General features: G+C 41.6%; 1 protein-coding gene across 1 annotated transcript in view; it reads right to left on the bottom strand.

The window, feature by feature from the left end:
* Positions 1-24,946, bottom strand: part of LOC124711185 (rabankyrin-5-like) — a 431,684-nt gene that overhangs the window by 120,685 nt on the left and 286,053 nt on the right. Inside the window, exons 7-8 of the mRNA XM_047241114.1 lie at positions 16,316-16,481; positions 7,675-7,879 (exon numbers count right to left, since the gene is read on the bottom strand). Coding sequence (XP_047097070.1) covers positions 7,675-7,879; positions 16,316-16,481 — 371 coding nt within the window. The remainder of the gene's footprint in view (positions 1-7,674; positions 7,880-16,315; positions 16,482-24,946) is intronic.

Genomic DNA, 24,946 nt, shown 5'->3' with positions numbered 1-24,946 from the left:
ACTCCTCCCATGGTGGTATTTTGCTGCCCACTGAAGCTACACAATATCCTTGTCCATCCCAACACAAACCCTGCTCCCAATCCCTTGTCTCATGGCTCGTATCATAATTGAACTGTCCCACACACTCTCCCATCATTACCTATTCCAGTCCTTTCAAGAACATCACTTATTCCATCAGTGGCAGGCTACCTGTCAAACCAGTCACGTGATCTACAAGCTAAGCTGTAACCACTGTGCTGCATTCTACATTGGCATGACAACCAACAAGCTGTCTGTCAGCATAAATAGCTACTGACAAACTACGGCCAAGAAACAATTGGATCACCCTGTTGCCAAACGCGCTGCATCTTCATTTCAGTAGCTGCTTCATTTCCCAACAATACCAGCTTTTCTTTGCGCAGGTGGGAACTCTCCTTGCAATATATCCTATATTATCATAACACTCCTGGCCTCAACTTTCATTGATCACTGTCCTTAATCGTCTAGTCTCTTACCTGTTCCCAAAACACTACACAGCTTTCTACTCCACCAACGCACCCAGTCTTTTTACTTCCCTCCTTTCCCACTACCCCTCACCCCACCCTCCCTCCATCCCCTGCCCACTGTCTAACCTCCCAACTGTACCTATCTACTCTACCCTCTCTCCACTTCATCCCTGCACTCTCCCAGTAGTAGCACTTTACTTCCCCCCCCCCCCCCCCCCCCCACTATCCCTCCCCCTCCCCGTCTCAGCCTCCTCCTTTCCCCCACTCAGGTGCCTCTCCTATCATGTGCTGCTGTTCGTAGTCTGGCTTCAGCTGCCACAGACTGTGGTCGTGCGTAGCAACTATCCTTTTCATAATATTATTGAAAGTAATTCAGATTTTAATTTTTTGCCATGGTTCTGTGATACTATTCTAAAATACTTTCAGTATGTTGCTTCAGTCGCTGTCACTATTTGCATTTCACTTCCATAAAATGCCTCTCTTCAACCACACTGATTTATGGAATTCTTTACGTAAACCTTGCTCCACGATTGACTGTAGTACACTTTTATTTCATGAACGAACTCATCTCTCTACTATTAATCTTTTTAGCCTTCTCATCTCTCTAGTATTAATCTTTTTAGCCTTCTCATTTTAGCATTAAGCAATTTTGCTTTCCAACTGGAGTAATTCCTCTATCTACTAGGCCATATCACAACTACTTCTGCTGCTCATAAGTTTGCTCTTTTTACTCCTATTCTCCATGAAGGTGATTCTTAATAAGTTTATACAAGTCAAGAGTGATCTTGGGGTATACAAGTACATAATCCTGAAGACTCTGAACCATTCACTTACTTAAAACTTTGGTTTCTCTGCTGGATTTTGTCCCCTTTTCCTTCAAATCATCTTAAATTCTGTAAACATAACTTACTACCAGTTTCTTACACTGGTTCCATAAATATTCAACTTTTGATTCACTTCTTCTATTGCAAGTATTCTTGTTACCTTGTTGAATATTATACTTCAGTGACATTTTCTTCAAGAATTCCATTTTGCACAATCACATATTCTCTATTTGGTTACAAGTGACATTTGTTATTCTTATATTTCTCAACAGTTTCAATCAGACCCCTGATGAGCTTCACAATTTGTGACAAAGTAAATCACCAATTATCAAGGATAGCAATAATGCTGCTTAATAGCTGGTTTCACAAAACTATACAATGGGATGTGACCTCTCTCATGTCATGATGAATCTGTCTGAGAATTAAGAGTATTCCTTGTCTTAGGAGTTGCTTCTTAATTTTATTTTCTGAGGGTAACTCTCATACACTCCCTTTGAAACTATTATTTCATTTTTTAGTCTATATAGTTTGATTATAACCTACAATACTTGTTCCGACTCCTTCCACAATAATGTATGTCATACTCTTCCTTATGGTTCTAAAAGGTGTCTTAACTAATTATTACATGTTTATTGATTTTGTTGTATCTGCTTATGGCAGGCAACAATTCATGCATAACTGGTGAGCATTCTGTACTTGGGGACATTTTTTTATGTGCCATCCTACATGTAGGTTGAACTAGTGAACACCCAGGGCAGCAGCAATGACTAAATTTTATCTGCAGGGTGGTGCACAAAAAACCAGCACTGGGTACAAGCTTCTTGTTACTTTTGGGGTCCATGGAATGTTTAACGGCTAGGTTATCTGCACCTTTACAAATGTTAAAAGAAAAAAATATGGATAAAGGAGCTAAAAATGTTGACACATGCACTCGCACTCCCCCCGACCCCCAACCCCCCACCCCCACCCCCTCTCCCTCTCTCTTAAATTCTCCAAAGATGAGCCAGTAACCCTGTTAACACATTAAGAAAATCTCTATACAATTTTCAGAAACAAGCTGCACATATCACAAAACCTTACACTCTAACCACATTCATTTCGTGTTACTTAAAATAGAGACCAAATCTGCCACTGTCAGCTGGTATGAAAATAAAGCACAGTCTAGTAAAATGTGGTGCACAGTAATCGATATGGTAATCGATATGCCACAAGCTCCATACATTGGAGGGTCCTCTTGCCAGAGCAAGAAGCCATGGAGCAGAGGACGAGTAAAGAGGAACTCATCCCGTCTTCGTGGTTGAAAGAAGGTACAGCACAGCTGCCTAGTGGGCTTTATGAGATGCAGCTTATTATCTATCACTTCCAGCCACTCTTCTTCCCATTGACACCTGATTCTGTACCTCAATAGCAAGGTGATAGCAAGCAGGGGGATGGCACACCAGCATAATTGAGGATAACAAAATGCTTCTCTGTCTGCTGCATCCATCCTTCCTCTCACTTCAATATCCATATGCCCTGATACCCAGCAGAAAGACACCACCTTCCCCAACTGTTGTCCTGGAGGGTGTCCTGGACATTCTGGACTACTTTATCTGCTGGGTACAAGCATTGCAGAGAGCAAAAGGCACTCTGAGAATTGCACCAAATCTAAAATTACACTGGGCCTCAGCAGTAAACAGGGTGGCAGGTGGTTGGAGTTGTATATACTCCACACCATGTGACTTTAGCACATGCTGCATGCAGATCCCAAACAGCATTGTTGCTTGTGGACAAATGGAAAAACGGCATAGAGGGGAAGTCAGAGATGCGAGGAACTTGCATGCTCCATGCACCGGTAGGAACTTTTGCCAGATGGTGAGTGTTGGTTTCCCAGTCTTCACACAGAGACTGGGTATGGGGCATGTCCTGCAAGCACTGGTGGCCAGCCTGATCCCCTCAAAGCAGATAGTGTCAATAATCTTCAGGTAGGGAGGCCTCTGCTCTCATAGTCTAGCTGCAAACACATGAAAGCCCTATGAAACTGGAGCATATGCTCCCTGTCTGCACCCCAAGACCTTAGGCTAAGGGACTTCATGATATTCAGTGCATTCTGGGTTCTGGCTTTCACGTATCACAGGTGTGGTAACCACATAATTTGGTGTAAAAAATGAGGCACAGATGCATCACTGAGCTTGTAAAATGTAGAATGGTATCCCTCATATGTAAGATAACCTATACACTGTAAGTTGCAGCTGATGAGTTACTTTTGCAAACTGGAGGAGGAACAGTCAACAGCAAACTCATCCACAAATAAGGAGCAGTGTATGGGATTCCATACGGTAGATTGGTACTGTTTATGGCTATGACAGAGAAGGTAACACTTCAAACACTGCCCTGAGGGATACCATTCTCCTGCTTAAAATGATCCAGCAACATGTTACCAAAGTGTGACCTCAAAAATCACTGAGACAGGAAAAATGGTATAAAGATGGGGAGATGATCACCAAAGCCCCATTGCTGGAGTTTAATGAGAATACTTTATCTCAAAATAATGTCGTATGCCTTATTGACATCAAAGAATATATCGAGACAGTGATGTTTATGTAAGAAAATGCGCTGAACAGCCCCTTTTAGCAGGATCAGTTTGTCGACGGACTGAAATCTCCAGAATCCAGGAGTTGCCTGGTCTCTAATGACCATAACAGACAATGGTTACCCATTCGCTCCAGTGTCTCTCGTACACAGCTCATATGGCAACACTCCAATAACTAATGGGACATATGGTTCTTCTCTGGTTTGAGGAGAGGGATCAAAACTACCTCTATCCATGAGTTGGGTAAGTGATCAGAGTGCCATAGCAAATTAAAACATTTCAGGAGGATTTCCTTTGATGCTGCACACAAATGTCAAAGCATGCAGTACCAGATTTGGCCATGACCGGGTACAGTGTCACAAATCTTAGACAGTGCCAATTCCAGCTCCCATATGGAGAAAGGGCACTTATAAGACTTACAATTGTGGGATCTGAAGTCCAACTTGTGCCTCACTGCAGTTACACGGTAATGGCTGGCATTAGCAGTTATCACTGCAAAATGCTCTGCCATCACCTGAACGATGTCTCCGAGTGCCATTTGGAGACAGTCCTGTTTCATAACTGCTTCTATTGGTTATTTATTTATTTAATTGTATGGCTAGGGCCCCCCGTCAGGCAGGCCGTTTCCCGGTCTTTCAATTTGACACCACTTCAAGGACCTGCAGTCTATGAGGATGATACGATGATGATGAGGACAGCACAACACCCAGTCCCTGGGTGGAGAAAATTCCCTGACCCAGCTGGGAACTGAACCCAGGCCCAGAAGATTGACAACCCATCACACTGACCATTCAGCTAGCAGGGGCGGACAGCTGCTATTGGTAAATGATTGCGTTTACCGTAAATCCTCCTGATGGGTCCCCATACTTTCATAGAACACCTGGAATGGGTTGACAGAGTCCAAGAATGCTTGCCATAACCTTTTCCTGCTCTTCTTAGTTACGTATCAAGCTTTGACTCTCGTGACTTGAAAGACTGTGAGGTTTCTTGCTGTTTGGTGGCATTTAAATCATCAAAGAGCTACAAGCTTGTCCTGGATCACTGAACGGCACTCATCAGTCCACCAATTAACAGGTCCTCTCTTAATATGACTTGAAGCCTTTTGATGGGCAAGTCAGTTACGTGATGTATCACTCAGGTGATATGGTCCACCCAGCTGAACAGCATCTTGTTAGCCCTGCTTACTAACTGTTTCTGTGGCTTTTGTTCAAGCAATCCAATCCCCGATGAAGTAGGTGGATCCACAGTGGGAAGTGGTCATTGGAATGAAGGTCATCAGCTGATTTCCACTGTGCTAAGTCTGCAGGGGCTGGAGAGCAGAAAGAAAGTTTAATGGCCGAGGATGACCCAGTGGTAGCTGAGAAATGAGTGGGACTGCCTTTTTCGAGGTTGCACAGCTACTGAGACATCATGAGGTTCTTCAAGACTTGACCCCTGGAGAAAGTATAGTTTGAGCCCCATAATACATTATGGGCGATGAAACCACCAAGTAGGAGAAATGGGCAGGGGTGGTTGTGCAATAAGGCCTGCGAGAGCCTCAGAGTTTACTGCATCCTGCGAAGGTAAATACAAGGAGCAGATAGTGATGATCTAATCCACACGAACAGCAATGGCTACTGCTTTTATGTCAGAAACCAAGGAGACAGATGTGAAGTCGTGTGTGTTATTGACAAACACAGCTTCCCCTCCCTTGGTTCTTTTCCCAGTCAAGTCATCCTTCCAGTGGAGGTATAACCATGTAGCACAAGGGTGTCAATGGCTTGGAAATGTGTTTCCTGTAAACTCAAGAACATGGAGTATGCCTGTGCCAGGAGTTTCAGTTCATCCACATGAGTCCTGAAGCCATTCTTGTTACACTGTAGTAGGGGAGCCATTTATCATGGTGGTTGCACTTTCTTCCTGTCTTTCTGCCTTGGGGAAAGATGGTTGCTCTGAGCAGACTTTGCATTCCATCACCTCTGAAGCAGAAGCACTAGAACCATCAAGTTTAATGACATCAACACGGTCTGACAGTCTACCTCCTGATTTCACCTGCGGTGGAAGATTCCCATTTGCTTTTTTTTTGTCTGAGAGGGCATTTAAAAGCTACTGCAGCAGCAGAGAAGGCAGTACTAGATTGTATACTCGGCTCTGCGTTTGGAGGTACCACCAACTCCACAATGGTGGTGACTGTGGCTTTATCTGATATCCTCAGGAGGGCTAAGGGCTCTGAATCAACTGCAGCTTGATAAGTGTGCTGACAAATGCAGGTACTAGTGCTGACACTAGCAACCTCCATTTGTGTGGAAGCTTTGATTGTCAAAACAGGCTTTTTCAAGGGCCAAATCAAAAGATGCAGTGAATGTGGGAGGCTGCACATGGCTTTATAGATCTTCTTGGCCTCACCATACATGATGCATTTCAATGTTTTAATCTCCTGTATCTTCCTTTCGTTGAGGAAGACACTGCAGTCCCTACTCCAGACTGGGTGATCTCCAGAGCAATTTACACGCTTCTGAAGAGAGGAACAACCAACTACATTGTGGACAGCATTACCACATTTATCCTAAGGTGGTGTGTCCAAATTGCTGGCATTTAAACACACAATAGGTTGGGGACATAGGGCCATATGCTTAGGTAAAGAAAACCTGCCTTAATATGCTCTGGAAGATTCATGCTATTGAAGGTAAGGATGAAGGATTCAGATTTTATGAGAACACTGTCCACCCTTTTCAGTATATTTTGCACACTGACAACCCTTCTTAAGCCCACTCATCTTTCAATTCCACCTTGGGAATGTCAACCAGATCTCTACATGATAAAACATCTTTGCTGTAGTTCAATGTGTTGTGGAGCTCCATTTCTATGGCATATTCCACAAAGCATTTACATTTCCCAACTAGCAGTTTCAACCAACACTGTTCTGTTATGCAGTCATTTGACTGATTTCAATGTACCTGCAATGCCCTCTAAACCTTTTTTTAATATAAAACGATAAAATCTTCTCTACACTGCCATCTTGAAACAATCAAGCACACATTCTGACCAGCAGCATGAGTTCTGTTACTATAATGAAGAACTCTGTAGAATCTCAGACTCAGGATGACTGGCTACACGAGCCATTTTGTCAGATTGGGAGTTGGTACCTACCAGCAGCCCATCCATTCTGCTGGGAAGAAAAAGAGAAAATTTCAAGTATTCCATATCAGTCCCACAGGCAACTAGGAAAACAAAAATCCATCTAGATAGAGCCCTGTGTGCAATGGTAAGCCTTACACAAATGAGGTGTGGCAGTTTCCCTAGAGATTTCACTTCAACAGCCATGCATATCATTGGCAGACAACACACCTTGAGATGGAGGATTTTTTTATAGAGGTTTTTACCATTCTCGTGATCTGGGCAGTCAAGCCAAGATCACCGTTCTCCATGACACACAATGTTTCTCCGCCCTGCAGCATGATGGTCACTGAAGCATGCCCAGAGCTTACAGTGAGAGGGGCTGGTGGTGCTTACCAATTCCCAGCTCAGGAAACCTGGGATCACCCAGCCCATACCCAACAAACAAGTGCTGCTGAGCCCAAGAGGATTCGAGTACAGGCTGCTCACCAATTACGCATGAATTCTTGCCCACTATATGCCAAAATATAGCGGCAACAGCTTCAAAACAATAGATGACAACTGGCAGGCGACAATGAGCAGTCTGGCACTGGGTGCCAGTTCTTTGTGTGCCACCCCGCCTAAAATGTGAATTACTTTGAACATTACTGATCAAATTCACCACAATGCACAAAAATGTTTATAAGATTTTACTTACAAACCCTGTTTGTTTTGCATATTTGGGCTAAGACCCTGTTTTAAAAGTTTCTGTGCAATTCCAGTCATGGCACTTATAGTTGAATCCCCTGTGGTTGCAGGTGACAAACTTGCCACCATATGCAGTGCTGTGTTGCCTTGCTCTGGTGTTACAGCACCTACTGCTGCACCATGTTCTATCAAGAATTCTGCTGCATAATCATCTCCTGCGAAAAAGTAAAAGATAGGAGTTAGAGGAAATTGACTTCTGGAATTTTATAAATTTGTTGTCTACTAATTTTGTTACAGTCAAGGTGAATGAAACAAACACAAAATGCTTAGTATGATTGAAATGTTACACTGATTTACTACTTCAACATTTGATATGGTAAATTTGTGAATTAAATACAAAAATTTAAAAAACACATTTCTTAATGCCATCAGCATTACAAATTTGTTTCATTAACCATCAAGTCTTATTTCATGTTACAGATTTTCTCCTACCTTAATGGAAAAATGCCTTTGTACCACTATATCTTAAACACACTTAACTGAATATGCTATCCAGTGTCTCTCACCATGTTCTGGAACTTCTTACTTAAGTTCACTGTGAGCATAGGCATCTTCAATTGGGAGCAAGAGGGAAGGAGGGGGGAGGGATCTGCCAGCCTGGTGACACAACCTCATTCTCTTCAGTTGCTGTGACATAGGTCGATTTCCACACAAACTGGTGCTGTACTTTGACCATAGTCAAGGCTGGATTCCAAGCCTTTCTTAGATTTATTTGTTCATTGTGTAGCCAGGATCTCTACAGCCTTTTTTAGAATACACGCTAAGATAGTGTTTAAGTGATACAACAACTTAATGCCGTCTTAATTCATGGCATGTCAAAGGGAGATGCAATGCTCTGCCACAGCAGACTTCCTGTTGTTCATTACTGACTTTGTCGGCTGTTCATTGTCTGTGTGGCATCTATGCTCCATGCAATTCTCCTGTGCAATACAGATAGTCTAGCCTGAACACATTTTCCTGCACTGGCAGGGGATTTAGTGAACTCCTATGTCATTCTTGACTGACCCCAACATGGCTCACATCTTGTCTGATGGGCAGAATATGAACCTGACACAACATTTTCACAGTATTCTTCCAATTTTCACTGATGCATTCTCAGTGTACAGGATAATAGTTATCGCAACAGGTTTCCCGGCAGACAAAGTGTGTGCCAGACAGACTCGAACTCAGGGTCTCCGCCTTTCACAGACAAGTGTTCCACTGAATGAGCTACCAACGCACGAGTCATTCTCTCATCTCCTCTGGCCCCAAGATCAAGTATTATACAGCACATAGTTTTTATCTGCCAGGAAGTTTCATATCAGTGCGCACTCTGCAGCATAGTGAAAATTTCATTCTCGAGACTGCTCTTCATTCTCAGCAGGCTGAGGCCTCAGCTTGTTTGGTCTTATGGCATGTTGTATCTGGCACTTGCTATACACGTTCTTATAGAACACAGCTTGTATGCGCAATAGTTCAGCTGCTAGACTGTACTGGTCCAAAGTCTTGTGTGCTCTGTACACTAGCATGCTTAAAACACTTCATTGTGATGAGAAATGACGGCTGAGGCACTAAAGTACTAATCTATAAACAGCAGTTTAGAGTAGATGCTTTGTCCTTGTGTGCCATTTGGTCTTTGTTTGGCAAGCAGATCCAGAAATGGAAGATGATTATTTTCTTGTATCTCCATCATGATTTTGATGTTTTGGTAGAGTGAAGTTAGGTGTTGCAAGAAGCATTGCACATGATGTCACCATGCAGCCAGATTATGAATGTATCAGCAACATATAGAGAACAGCATGGGAGCTTGGGAATAATTATATAAAAACCGATATTAAATACAGACTGCCGTGCAGGAAGTAATTGGTATGGAACAACAGAAGAAATGAATGGTATGATGATGAGTGTGAGGAGGCAACGCAAAAAGGAGAATGAATTACACAAAAAGATGGACACCCAAAGAACACAAATGTTAGAGTGTGACTATAGAGGAAAAGGTGTGCAAAAAAGCTGATTCTTAAGGCAGAGAAGAAACCCTTTTTTTGAAAGGCACTTTCTGCACACTGAACTACTTGATAATGTTAATGAAAGCAGGAAGCTGTATAGAAAGGTCAATAACCTTAAAACGGGCTTTCAATGGAAACCAGTGAAATATAAAGGGAAAAATGGTGAATTAATAGCATCACATGAGGGAGTGTTACATAACTGGACAGATTACTGTAAGGAATTATTGTACTCAGAGAATGCTGAAAAATGAGAAACTGAAAACCAACAAGTGAAAGAAGAGGAAAATGAGATGCCCTCAAAGCCTGAGATTCAGCAAGCAATAAAGGAACTAACCAACAATAAGACACCGCGCAGTGACGAACTGACAGCTGAGCTCATTAATGCTATGGAGGTTATCTAGTTAGGTACCTGCATGCTCTGATCTCAGTTATGTGGACACAAAAGGTCATCTCATATGATTGTAATATGGGAGTAATGTGTGTTATGCTTACAAAAAGGGACACCCTGGAATGAATGAACTATGGAGGACCTAAATTATTGAACATTGCATATAAAATAGTCTCCTCTCCACTATGTATCTATGTAAAACCTTTTGCAGAAAAAAAGCAATCAAGAGATATCAGGCAGGCTTTAGATCTGGCAAATCAATTACTGACCAAATACTCACCCTGAAGCAAATATTGAAAAAAAAAAAAAGCAGTCTTAAAACATTTCATATTTGTTAGTTTTCTAGCAGCATGTGACACCACAAAAAGAAATAAGTTTATTGAAGCCATGAATGAACTCAGCATACCACAAGAGTTAACATGCCTCATATACTTGACTATGGAAAAAGTAGTTTGTAAAGTACAGATACAAGTAAATTTAACACAAAATTTTGAGACTAACAAATGGTCTGGGGCAAAGGGATGCATTCTCATGTGTACCTTTTAATATACCACTATAAAAAGTAATAAGATCGGTTCTAATCAACACAACAGGCGCAATATTCCTCAGAACAGTGCAAGTTCTGGCCTATGCAGATGATATGGATATTTTTGCAAGAACAGAACTAGCAGCTAAAGAAACAAATATAGCACTGATGACAGCAGCAATAAAAAGGGAACTGGAAGTGAACATACATAAAACCAAAAAAATGCAAATAATACAACTAGAACTACACTACTGGCCATTAAAATTGCTACACCAAGAAGAAATGCAGATGATAAACGGGTATTCATAGGACAAATATATTATACTAGAACTGACACGTGATTACATTTTCACGCAATTTGGGTGCATAGATCCTGAGAAATCAGTACCCATAACAACCACCTCTGGCCGTAATAACTGCCTTGATGCGCCTGGGCATTGAGTCAAACAGAGCTTAGATGGCGTGTACAGGTACAGCTGCCCATGCAGCTTCAACACATTACCACAATTCATCAAGAGTAGTGACTGGTGTATTGTGACGAGCCAGTTGCTCGGCCACCATTGACCAGACGTTTTCAATTCGTGAGAGATCTGGAGAATGTGCTGGCCAGGGCAGCAGTCGAACATTTTCTGTATCCAGAAAGGCCCGTACAGGACCTGCAACATGCGGTCGTGCATTATCTTGCTGAAATGTAGTTTTGCAGGGATCAAATGAAGGGTAGAGTCACGGGTCGTAACACATCTGAAATGTAACGTCCACTGTTCGAAGTGCCGTCAAAGCGAACAAGAGGTGACCGAGATGTGTAACCAATGGTAACCCATACCATCTCACCAGGTGATACGCCAGTATGGCGATGACGAATACACGCTTCCAATGTGCGTTCACCGGGATGTCGCCAAACACGGATGCGACCATCATGATGCTGTAAACAGAACCTGGATTCATCCGAAATAATGACGTTTTGCCATTCGTGCACCCAGGTTCATCACTGAGTACATCATTGCAGGCGCTCCTGTCTATGATGCAGCGTCAAGGGTAACCGCAGCCATGGTCTCCAAGCTGATAGTCCATGCTGCTGCAAATGTCGTCGAACTGTTGGTGCAGATGGTTTTTGTCTTGCAAATGCCCCCATCTATTGACTAAAAGATCGAGACATGGCTGCACGATCCGTTACAGCCATGCGGATAAGATGCCTGTCATCTTGACCGCTAGTGATACAAGGCCGCTGGGATCCAGCATGGCGTTCCTTATTACCTTCCTGAACCCACCGATTCCATATTCTGCTAACAGTCATTGGATCTCGACCAACGCGAGCAGCAATGTCACGATACAATAAATCGCAATCGCGATAGGCTACAATCCGACCTTCATCAATGTTGGAAACGTGATGGTACGCATTTCTCCTCCTTACACAAGGCATCGCAACAACGTTTCACCAGGCAACGCCGGTCAACTGCCGTTTGTGTATGAGAAATCGTTTGGAAACTTTTCTCATGTCAGCACGTTGTAGGTGTCGCCACCGGCACCAACCTTGTGTGAATGCTCTGAAAAGCTAATCATTTGCATATCACAGCATCTTCTTCCTGTCGGTTAAATACCGCGTCTGTAGCATGTCATCTTCGTGATGTAGCAATTTTAATGGCCAGTAGTGTAAATATGATGCTATAAAATGACCAGATATCAACAGAACCTGTTAGTGAATTTGTCTATTGGGGAACCCTGGTGGCATAAAAAAACAATATTAATGCACAAAAAAAAGAGTGGCACATCCACTTCGCTGATAAATACTACTATGGGATTGTTCCACAACTTAAGCAAAGGGATCTCTCCAGGATAAGTGCCAACTGTGTTTACTTTTTATATGTTCGATTTCAGTCCGTGCACAACAGTACCGGGTACCAATATGTTCCAAAGAGTCATGCACGAAAAAGCATTTTTTCAAGTGGTAAAAACTTGTGTTGTGGATAGCTCTTGGCCTAATGGTCATTTGTATATTTAATGGAAGAACACACATACTATAGCTATCCTTCAGTACAGGGTCAACATTTAAACATTTCACATCTCCTCCTGCCCAGGCAAACTGAGCAAATCTGTTGGTTATTTTGCGTTAAAAGCATCATTTGGTCATGGGCAGTACCTGAGAAAACACCAATAAAAACTATGACTTTTGGATATGAGAAGTACCATTTGTGGGCATGGTCAGTTCTAGAATTTCTATTTATGGCAAATCATCAAAATTTTTACCCTGTATTCTTAAGGTGATGTACTCAGGGAACCTTTACCTTTTTTTGATATAACTATCCTTTAATGAGATCCAGAGGTTCAAAGTTACCGTACCTATGCACGTAATGCCCAGTCTGAGACATAAATGTAGTTTTAACTGACATAGTGAGCACATGCCAATGGCTCCAAGGGGCACCAGAAGGGTTCTGAGGTCATCAAACTGTTTTTAATCAGCATTTTTTCATCAATAAAACTTCATGCTAACTGCCTCTATATAATGGGCATTCATACCAATAGAAATATGAATAGAGTGGTACTGCATTGAAAAGGAGGGGGAGGAAGGTGAGGGGGAGGAAGGTGAGGGGGAGGAAGGTGAGGGGGAGGAAGGTGAGAGGGAGGAAGGTGAGGGGGAGGAAGGTGAGGGGGAGGAAGGTGAGGGGGAGGAAGGTGAGGGGGAGGAAGGGGAGGGGGAGGAAGGGGAGGGGGAGGAAGGGGAGGGGGAGGATAAAAAAGACCTTAACATGTGTGTAAAGAACTTCCAGAAAAAATGTAAAGCAAATGATTTTGCCTTAACCTTATATTATGCATACATATTTGTCTTTATGTGCATCAAAGTGCATAAATGTAACCAAAATGTATAAACAGACTGTCGAAACCTTACTGTCCTACAGAACTCATTTTACATAAGCAGCACACCTTGCTGTAGCAGGGAAAAGAAGGGAACCAGCAGAAAAACAGGAGAATATGTTCCTCTTTGAGAGATTCTGATGAAAAATGGAGAACCAGTTGCCTCAAAATCCATTCTGCCTTGCTCACTGAAAAATTTGACATGTGAACATATTCACACATTTTTGTACTGAAAGAGAGTAGCAGAGAGACAGAGGAAGTGAAAGGATGAGAGGAAGAGGAAGAGAAAGGAGACACTGCCAGTGGGAGAGGAAGAGAAAAAAGATGATGGGGGGGAGAGTGGCAGTGAATGGAAGATGGATGGATGGGATGGAGATAGAAGCAGTGGGAGTGAAAGAGAGAGGAGCAGTAGAAATGAAAAATATAGATGAGTGCAGACCACATATGGGCTTGAAGGAAGGGGAGGTGAACTCTCCCAGATCAGTGTTTAGCATACAGTTATAGAGGAGGGAACATTTTGGACTGAAATTTTAAACACATGGGAACAGAGGAAAAAATAAATTGGACAACTCACAATTTTTGAGCTGCTGCAGTACAGTGGAGACAGGGGGAAGAACTGGAATACGAACAGTACATTCAACCTATTGTTGAGGTAACAATGATACATAGGGGTCACTAAGTTACATGTTCATCATGCATCCAGCACTGTTTTTGTTGGAAGCTGGCCAGGCCCTGAAAAATGATTGGAAGTGATTTCACTATGTCGCTAACTACAAGTGGAATGACATGGTGTGTGCTGTCAATGTTTACTTTCACTTTGACAGTAAAGCCCAACAGTAGTTTGAGAACAACAGGCAAGAGCTGGGACAAATTTCAAGAATATGTTACAAATGCATTTGGTGACAATCAGCATTGAGTCCGCACAGCAAAGAGCCACTGAGGAACAGAAGCCAACACCAAGTGGAACCAACAGAGTCGTTTGTACAGAGTGTTTTGGCACTGTGTCACGCAGTGAACTCAAGTAAGTTGAAATTGAACAAAGTTTTACAGCTAGTGTAGAGTGAGGCAGAGGACGTCTACTAGGACTTCTTTTGAAGGGTGTCACCACAACAGAGAACTTCATGGCAGCCATAGAAGTCATCTGAAGTTTACTGCCTGGTTGTTAAAACACATATCGAGGCAAGAAGCCATTATCATTTAGATGCAATCCCAAAATATCACAGAATATTTCCATATCAACAAATGTAGGCTATCTTTAAATCATTCTATAGCTAATGTGGGAGGCCAGTTGAAACAGGTGATTATTGTTATTAGTGTAAGTCCTCCACTGCCAGTTATTCTTGTCTCTATAAGTTCACAGTCATATTTGCGAATGGCATTGGCTTCAACAATCCAAGCAAATATCTGGTTTAACTACCACTGGGTAGAGTTAATAGTAGTGTGTCTCACTAGCAAATATCCCTTTGGAAAAAAACACTGACTTCGCATAAAAGTTATATAGTCTTTACGGGAATATAATAAGAATGAACTTTGCATTACCAGTATGGACTTTCCACAGTAATCACTTGTTGTAAATAGTGGAAGCAATAGGTACTCTCAACAAGGATTGTCAGAGTGAAATTAAATTTGTCTATTCCAATCATTAACACAGTATTTGTGGTCTGTGTCACCTGTCTGAGTAAAGAAAATGTTGTTTTGATTAAGTAATTAGTTAACAATCACTGCAAAAGCACCAAGTCAAGTTATATTTATAGAAATTTCAATATGAACTTACTTACAAGTATCTTGGAGTGTGCTTGTCAGAGTTATGAAGTGGAGTAACAGGTTTTAGGAATACAAAGATAATTTGGTGGTAGGGTTTGCAGGTACCTCCTAACATGTGGTTTGAGTTTAAACAGGATGGAGAGAGCCACATATACACAATATTAACTTGCTTTACATGAACGGGCATAATTAAATTTAATCAACAATGCTTAAGCACAGATCAATGATTACCTTTCATAAAAAAGTAGTGAATTGCTATTAATACAATGCAGGCATCTGAAATAATTGAAAAATTGTTGTTGCAGAAAGTACTGTATTGTAGTAAATGGCTGTCATGACCAATATTATAATGGTCAGAATTACGGACAGTAGTAAATACATTGGCAACAGTTTATATTTATAAGCTAGGCACTTTTCAACTTTGCATGTAATGATTCTCAAGTATGAATCAGACAATACAGGGTAGAGAGTTGTTATTTACCACCTGCATAAACTATAATTGTGATAGCAGAAATTTGCTGCTGAAAACCACAGGAAATCAACAAGGAAATAATTCTCTAAAGGAAAAGGCACAGGTCAAAATCATGGTTGCCCATAAGCAAACTGTCCTGAAGTAGGACAGCACACTACTTAATATTACCTAGGAGAAAACACATAAGCATTACAGCAAATGCCATCTCTTCCTGGTCTTGCTCAGTCTTCATATGTATTATCAACTGCAAATGACACACAATATTTTCTCTCAGGAATGTGTTCTTCCCCAGCAATTAGTACTAGTTAGCGATTGGACCAAACTGACTCTCAGCAACTAACAAAGACAAACAATAATGTTTCGACAGACAGTACCGATACTCAAAAGCTTTCATTGAAATTTATCCTGGTTTAACAGACAGTGATTTTTTGCAGCTGTATCAACGTACAATTTAACTGATTACCTCTACCTACATATAATGTTAATATTTTTGTAGTAATTATCATGACCACGACAGCTACATAACATATGTTACTTATCAGTACATTGATCCTGTCCTTTATTCAACTATTCATTAATTTTAATTAAAAATGTAGGATGGCTCACCTCTGTCAATAGCACGATGCAGGAGCGTGTATCCTTGGCTGTCCCTTGCATCAAGATCAGCCTTATGTTCCACCAAAGTGCGAGCAATACTAGTTTGATGATCACGAAGGGCTAAGTCCAACGGAAGATCACCACGAACATCTAACTGGTTTAATTTTACTCCCAGCTGAAACATACAAAAGGCAATATCTTCATTAAATATGTGTAACTGCAGAAGTGTTACCTCTCACAGGTAAAAAGCAGATAAAGCATAAAATTTGAGTCATTATATAATTTCGTTTAACATAACTTTCATATAACGGAATCTTCTATACTGACAATTTTTACTTGTACTCATTCTTAGCATATTGCTGGTAAAATTTTAACAAAGCAATTCATCAGTAACCAAATGGACACAGTTTTGTGTGTGTGTGTGTGTGTGTGTGTGTGTGTGTGTGTGTGTGTGTGTTTAGGGTCATTATGGCTACTATTTCAGCCATTAACATCCACCTATATGTCAGAGTCCGTTCAAGAGTCGTATATCTCCTCAAGGTGCATTCTTTAAGGAAGGATCACCATGCACCCTTCTTGCCACACTGTTACCCTGCATTCATTTCAGTCACTGCACTCCAGGCAACTGTGTGTGCAACCTGCCAGCATGATGACGCCATAGGCCAAAAGCCAATGATTCCTCCTTTCTCAAAGTCCAACAGATGGTGATAAGTTGCACATGTACATCTGGGAATGCTGTGTTAGCATATAACTCGAAAATTTCCAGTAAGGTCAGATACATCCAATAACCATTACATACTTGCACCATTCTTCATCTAGGACAACAACTTTTTCTGTTCTGAAAACAAGTTAAAATAAGTATGAAATTTTGATCAACATGCATCACAGGCATGTAAATACAGAGTAACCAATTTGATATTGTTAACAGTCAAGGTGCTCATGGTACCTCCATTTCCATCATTGTGTAAAACATGAAGGTTACTCAAATGAGGTATCAACAGTTCAAGTAGTATGTTTTTCTGTAGAGTTTCTGGCTGAAGGAGAAATATGCATATTGGCACTCTGGAAAATTAATTGAAATTTTTATCATCCATGGCTTCTTTTACTTATTTGCATTTGTGTCTGTGAGAAATTCGGCAACACAATGCACCCTCCTAATAACTCCTGAACTGGGTCAGACCACCACCTGCTAAAAAATTTTAAAAAAATAATAAAAATAAAAAAATTTAAAAATCACACAGCCTCAGTCCTATTGCATACATGCAGGATGTCATTTCACCATTAGATTTGTCCATCTTGAGCCCAAGCTCTGACCAACCTCCATGAGTCAAGGGTGCAGGTCGAGCAGTCATCGATCAGAATGGCTCCTCTGACCTTTCAGACTCTCATCTATCTCATTGCATCATGTGCCACTGTAGGTGAAAGACAGTATGAAATGAATTATGATGATAGTCCACCAGAGCTGCTACTAGGTAGGTGTATGTAATTTAATTATTTGCAAGTGTAACGCTCTCCACAGTAAAGTTACATATTGAAAGATGGCAGATATACTATTTTTCTTATTAATTTTATTGACTATGGCATTTACTAATATTTGCATTTACACAATTGTAAATTATATTTAATTTATCCCCAGCAATACAAATGGAATGGGGTACTTTATGCCCACCTTTTGTAAATATTGTAATCTAATTGTGTACTTTATATTTTAAAATTTTGAAGGAACTTTTTGCTTTTAAAGAATTCTGTTATAAAATTTTATAACTGCATTAAACTTTTTCACTCCAACTTAATGCAAAAATTCAAGTATAACTGAGATGGTAGCAGACGCGACTATTCACAACAAATGTCATATCCAATATTTTCTTGTTCTAAACTCCTCTTATAGTATCTCTTTAAAAAGCATGTTGTTAATAAAAGTGAAGAACAGCTAACTAAATTTTTATTTTATTAAATTTTAATGTGTTGGTCACACTGTAGCTGTCCCAACAACCAGAAAATCTGGAGCATCCTCCCATGCTGACTGACTCCTGTTCATGGGCTACATCAATTTTTGATATAACTATTTGTTGTACAAAACTGATGGAATATAATGTGTTCCCTTAAAATTATGGTTGTATCTATATTCAGACACCACTTTTTAATTTTTCGAAAAACATCATTAATTTCTTCTGTTGCTTGTTCTCTAAAGGAATTTATTAAGAACATAAGTATTACCTACAAAAAGTGCAAATTCTGCTTGATGAATGTTAAATCAAAGGTCATTCTCATACCATATATAAGAAGTAGCAGTGTACCCAAAACTGAACTCAGTGTGACTCCATGATGCCAAAACCCGTTTGCCCAGAAACTTCACTCAGTGGAACAGGGCCAATCTAAGAACACACATCTCGACTTATTCTTCGATATTCGACTGTTTCTTAGAAAATGACGGTCACTGTTTTCGAGGTACTTTACACTTATCAGCCACAACATTATGACCACCCACCTAACAGCCGGTGTGTCCACCTTTGGCATGTATTAACAGAGGTGATGCGTTGTAGCATGGAAGCAATGGGCCTTGGTAGGTTGCTGGAGGGAACTGGCACCACATCTGTACACACAAGTCATCTAATTCCCATAAATTCCGGGGAGGGGACGATGAACTCTGACACCATGTTCAATCACACCCCAGATGCCATCAATCAGATTGAGATCTGGCGAATTGGGAGAGCAGTACATCAACTGTAACTAGCTACTGTGTTCGTCGAACCACTTCATCACACTCCTGGCCTTGTGACATGGCGCATTAGCTTGCTGAAAAATGCCACTACCATAACAAACACGATCATCATGAAGGGGTGTACGAGCTCTGCAACCTGTGTGCAACACTCATTGGCCATCAAGGTGCCTTGCACGAGCTCTATTGGTCCCACAGATGCCCACGTGAATGTTCCCCAGACCGTAACGCAGCCGCTATCAGTTTGTATCTGTCCCACAGCATAAGTGGCAAGGAGCTGTTGGCCTGGAAGATGTCACGTCCAGTGCCTATGGTCATATGCCCATTTCAGTTGTAGTTGCCGATGTCATGGTGTTAACACTGGCACATGCATGGATTGTTGGCAGCTGATGCCCATCGTTAGGAGCGTGTTCGGTGCACTGTGTGTTCAGATACACTTGTACTCTGATGTTCGTTCCGCCACAGTACACTGCCTGTCTTGTGTTACCAGTCTGAACAGCCTACGACATTCGACATCTGTTACGAGGAGTGGCCACCCAACACCACGATGTCTGGACGTGGTTTCACCATGGTTTTGCCACGTGTTGAAGACACTCAACACAGTATTCCTTGAATACCCGACACGTCGCGCAGTTTGTGAAATGCTCGTGCCGAGCCTCCGGGCCATCACAATCTGCCCTCAGTCAAACTCAGATAGTTCACGCCATTCCCCATTCTACACACGGACAGCACTCGCACTTATAGTACACGCAGCGTGCGTCCAACTGGCTAACAGTCATGACAAAGCTATCGGGTTTATACAGATAGTAGGCCGGTGGTCATTATAATCTGGCTGATCAGTGCATAGGCCTTTTAGCGAGTAAATAGTTCGACCAAAGCGGTAGCACAGTGACCATCGCCGCTGTTTCGCAATTTTGAGCTTCCTTGTTCGAAACCGGATTGTTATTTTTATTTTTCATCTACCCAGCCATGTTCTTAGAAGATTACTACACAATCGTTTTCCATAGTATACTGAAATAATGTTGTCCTAACTCGTCTACTCACTGTGTGTCTGATGAATGAATTTTAAAAAAATGAATAAATGGCAAAATTATTCGAAAATGTTTTTGGTGAATTTCTGTTGCATATCTTGTTTCATAACCAAGTGCAAGCTCCAGTTTTCAGAAAAGTGATCCGTTATGCGTGGTTTCTCCTAAATTACTGCCAACGATGGAAATCTTCAACAATTTTAACAATGTTTCTTTTCCGAATGAGACTCGTACGAAGAAATGCCACTGTGGCGAACCTGCCTTCATGCGATGCTCATGGTGTTTAGAATTTCTACGTTTTCAATGTATCGTCCAAGTATACAAAAAGAATAAACGCAGAATAAAATAGTAGAGAAATAATGTAAGAATGAAATATAAGAATTTAAAAGGTTTATAGCCCCCGATGTTACACACATGCATCATACAATAAATATATGACATGGTGAAACCCAGTTCTTATTTTATAATAGATGTAACGCCCGCCCTTGTATCACATAATGTAACAAGAAACATTCGTGTAGTAACATTCTACGGACATGAGCATATAAATGATAAAATAAAAATAAACAAAAATAATAATCTGGTTTCGAACACTGGGTGCTAAAGTGGACGGTCTCGAAGCTAGCCATTGTGCCACTATTTCGAATGAGATGATCGCGTTCTAAAAGGCATCTAAATTATGTCAAAAGTGTTGACAGTCATTTTGTCACAAACAACCCAGCATCTACGGATATGGTTCAAATGGCTCTGAGCACTATGGGACCTAACTTCTGAGGTCATCAGTCACCTAGAACTTAGAACTACTTAAGCCTAACTAACCTAAGGACATCACACACATCCATACCCGAGGCACGATTCGAACCTGCGACCGTAGCGGTCGCGCGGTTCCAGGCTGTAGCGCCTAGAACCGCTCGCCCACTCTGGCCGGCTCTACAGATATGCTGAGATATCTGTTTGGTTATTTTGACATTTGAAGTGTCTGGGAAATCAGAAAAAAATTGTGGTAAGGTCTTAAAGGGACCAAACTGCTGAGGTCATCGGTCCCTAAGCTTACGCATTACTTAATCTAACTTAAGTTAACGCTAAGGGCAGTGCACACATCCATTCCCGAGGGAGGACTCCTCGAACCAGGGGGGTGGGGGGGAGCCGCGGAGGAGTGTCTCGAACATTGTAGCCCATCATTTTTAACTTTCTGTATACAGCCTAAGTGCTACCTGGGCTGCTGGTAGCACACTGGGACTCACGACTGCTATTTTCATGCGATTTTTTACAGCTACCGGCCGCAATGCTCAAGGTCTGCCTGATCTTGTTTAGCTATCATTATTCCTTCGCGTTTCTGTTTCAGTCACATCACCAACAGCCGACTTGGGCAGCTTTAGAAGGATTGAAATGTCCCTGATGGATCTATAACAGACAATGAATTGTCCACGTTCGAAGTAACTGAGCTCTCCAAACCGACCTATTCTGCTGTTACTGCCTTTCTACTGTCTCCCGCGTCCTTTTACACTGGCATCTAGACGTCGATTCCACATTACATGGGGCAGTTCAGATAGTGAACTAATTACAGCGCACACAGAGGCATTTAAGCAATCACTCTTCCAGGTTTATAGGTGTATGGAACGGGAAGAACTTCCAATACGTGGTACAATGTATAGTACTATCCGTATTGCACTTCCCAGCAGGGATGATTTGAGGTTGCGCGATGCCTGAAGCATCTATGAATTACGGCGCTCCTATTTAGCAATGTGCACTCAAATTTTTAACACATTATTTTAAGGCCTACTTATGAGAAGGTACCATCTAATAAGATTTTATTTCACTTAAGCACTAGCTTTCCCAACGCTTTTATCATAAAAGCGAAATTTTTTTTTTTTAGAACTACCTACTTAAGTCGTGTATACAATGAAACTGACGATGTGAGAAGGATGTTCTTGCTCTTGTTCTCACTAAGTTAGAAGAGTAAGGTAAAGCAATGTTCCATACTTTTACCTTCACTCGAATTGTTGGAAATAGAAAAGGGTTGCCTGCTTTGTTAGTTGGAGACTTGCACCGACTGTATCGAATTTAATAACTGCTCACACTAAAAGTAAAACGGGCCTTAATAATAACTTAGGAACTTATGAAGTTATTCATACGGACAGAAAAAAGAATGCAGGACGCTCCATAGTACTGTACAGAATATTAAAACGTGGCGACACACCGGTTTGGAACCTGATACATGTTAGCCGTGGAAGACAGATAGGCAACACAGAATGACCACAATGGCGTATTCGAGTGCAAACCATTACATTAAAGTAGGCAAGTAAACTTTACAAGAATGCGTCGAAATATGATAGACAGGCCTACTGTAAATGCACCCTAGCTAAACTTAGTACTTGGAAAAACAGAATCGCAAAATCACTCTTTCTATCCTGAGAGTCTATTAACAAAGTTTCAAGAACCGGCTTTAAATGATGACTCTAGGAATATACTACAATTCCCTACGCATCATTCACACTGGGATGGTGAGGATGAGAATAATAATTAATTACTGCATGCACAACGGCATTCAATCGTTTTCCCTGCGCTCCATACGTGAATGCAACGGGAAGAAACACAAATAACCGGTACATCTACATTTATATTTTGCAAGCCACCCAACGGTGTGTGGCAGAGGGCACCTTACGTGCCACTGTCATTGCCTCCCTTTCCTGTTCCAGTCGCGTATGGTTTGCGGGAAGAACGACTGCCAAAAAGCCTCCGAGTGCGCTCGAATCTCTCTAATTTTACATTCGTTACCTCCTCGGGAGGTATAAGTAGGGGGAAGCAATATATTCGATACCTCATCCAGAAACGCACCCTCTCGAAACCTGGACAGCAAGCTACACCACGATGCAGAGCGCCTCTCTTGCAGAGTCTGCCACTTGAGCTTGCTAGACATCTCCGTAACGCTATGACGCTTACCAAATAACCCTGTGACGAAACGCGCCGCTCTTCTTTGGATCTTCTCTATCTCCTCTGTCAACCCGACCTGGTACGGATCCCACACTGATGAGTAATACTCAATTATAGATCGAACGAGTGTTTTGTAAGCCATCTCCTTTGTTGATGGACTACATTTTCTAAGGACTCTCCCAACGAATCTCAACCCGGCACCCGCCTTACCAACAATTAATTTTATATGATCATTCCACTTCAAATCGTTCCGTACGCATACACTCAGATATTTTACAGAAGTAACTGCTACCAGTGTTTGTTCCGATATCATATAATCATACAATAAAGGATCCTTCTTTCTACGTATTCGCAATACATTACATTTGTCTATGTTAAGGGTCAGTTGCCACTCCCTGCACCAAGTGCCTATCCGCTGCAGATCTTCCTGGATTTCGCTGCAATTTCCTAATGCTGCAGCTTCTCTGTACACTACAGCATCATCCACGAAAAGCCGCATGGAACTTCCGGCACTATTTACTAGGTCATTTATATATATTGTGAAAAGCAATGGTCCCGTAACACTCCCCTGTGGCACGCCAGAGGTTACTTTAACGTCTGTAGACGTCTCTCCATAGAGAAAAACATGCTGTGTTCTATTTGCTAAGAACTCTTCAATCCAGCCACACAGCTGGTCTGATATTCCGTAGGCTCTTACTTTGTTTATCAGGCCTTTCAGAAGTTCGGGAAAATGGCATCTACCTGGGAACCTGTATCTAATATTTTCTCGGTCTCATGAACAAATACAGCGAGTAGGGTCTCACACGATCGCTGTTTCCGGAATCCATGTTGATTCCTACAGAGTAGATTCTAGGTTTCTAGAAATGACATGATACGCGAGCAAAAAACATGTTCTAAAATTCTACAACAGATCGATGTCAGAGATATAGGTCTATAGTTTTGCGCATCTGCTCGACGACCCTTCTTGAAGACTGGGAGTACCTGTGCTCTTTTCCAATCATTTGGAACCTTCCGTTCCTCTAGAGACTTGCGGTACACGGCTGTTCGAAGGGGGGCAAGTTCTTTCGCGTACTCTGTGTAGAATCGAATTGGTATCTCGTCAGGTCCAGTGGACTTTCCTCTGTTGAGTGATCTCAGTTGCTTTTCTATTCCTTGGACACTTCTTTCAATGTCGGCCATTTTTCCGTTTGTGCAAGGATTTAGAGAAGAAACTGCAGTGCGGTCTTCCTCTGTGAAACAGCTTTGGAAAAAGGTGTTTAGTATTTCAGTTTTACGCGTGTCATCCTCTGTTTCAATGCCATCATCATCCCCGAGTGTCTGGATATGCTTTTTCGAGCCACTTACTGATTTAACGTAAGACCAGACCTTCCTAGGATTTTCTGTCAAGTCGCTACATAGAATTTTACTTTTGAATTCACTGAACACTTCACGCATAGCCCTCCTTACGCTAACTTTGACATCGTTTAGCTTCTGTTTGTCTGAGTGATTTTGGCTGCGTTTAAACTTGCAGTGAAGCTCTCTTTGCTTTCGCAGTAGTTTCCTTACTTTGTTGTTGAACCACGGTGGGTTTTTCCCATCCCTCACGGTTTTACTCGGCACGTACCTGTCTAAAACGCATTTTACGATTGCCTTAAACTTTTTCCATAAACACTCAACATTGTCCGTGTCGGATCAGAAATTTTCGTTTTGATCTGTTAGGTAGTCTGAAATCTGCCTTTTATTACTCTTGGTAAACAGATAAACCTTCCTCCCTTTTTTTATAATCCTATTTACTTCCGTATTCAGGGATGCTGCAACGGCCTTATGATCACTGATTCCCTGTTCTGCGCTTACAGAGTCAAAAAGTTCGGGTCTGTTTGTTACCAGTAGGTTCTCTGCACCTCACGGTGGTGTGCAGAATACAGATGCAAACGCAGATGATGTCTATCAGCGCACTTGGCGGCACACCACAGCAGCTTC

Source organism: Schistocerca piceifrons, chromosome 8 (assembly GCF_021461385.2).
Source record: "Schistocerca piceifrons isolate TAMUIC-IGC-003096 chromosome 8, iqSchPice1.1, whole genome shotgun sequence".
Taxonomy (NCBI): Eukaryota; Metazoa; Arthropoda; class Insecta; order Orthoptera; family Acrididae; genus Schistocerca; species Schistocerca piceifrons.
The sequence above is the reverse complement of the archived record's forward strand: the minus strand, read 5'-3'. Positions and strand labels throughout refer to the sequence as shown.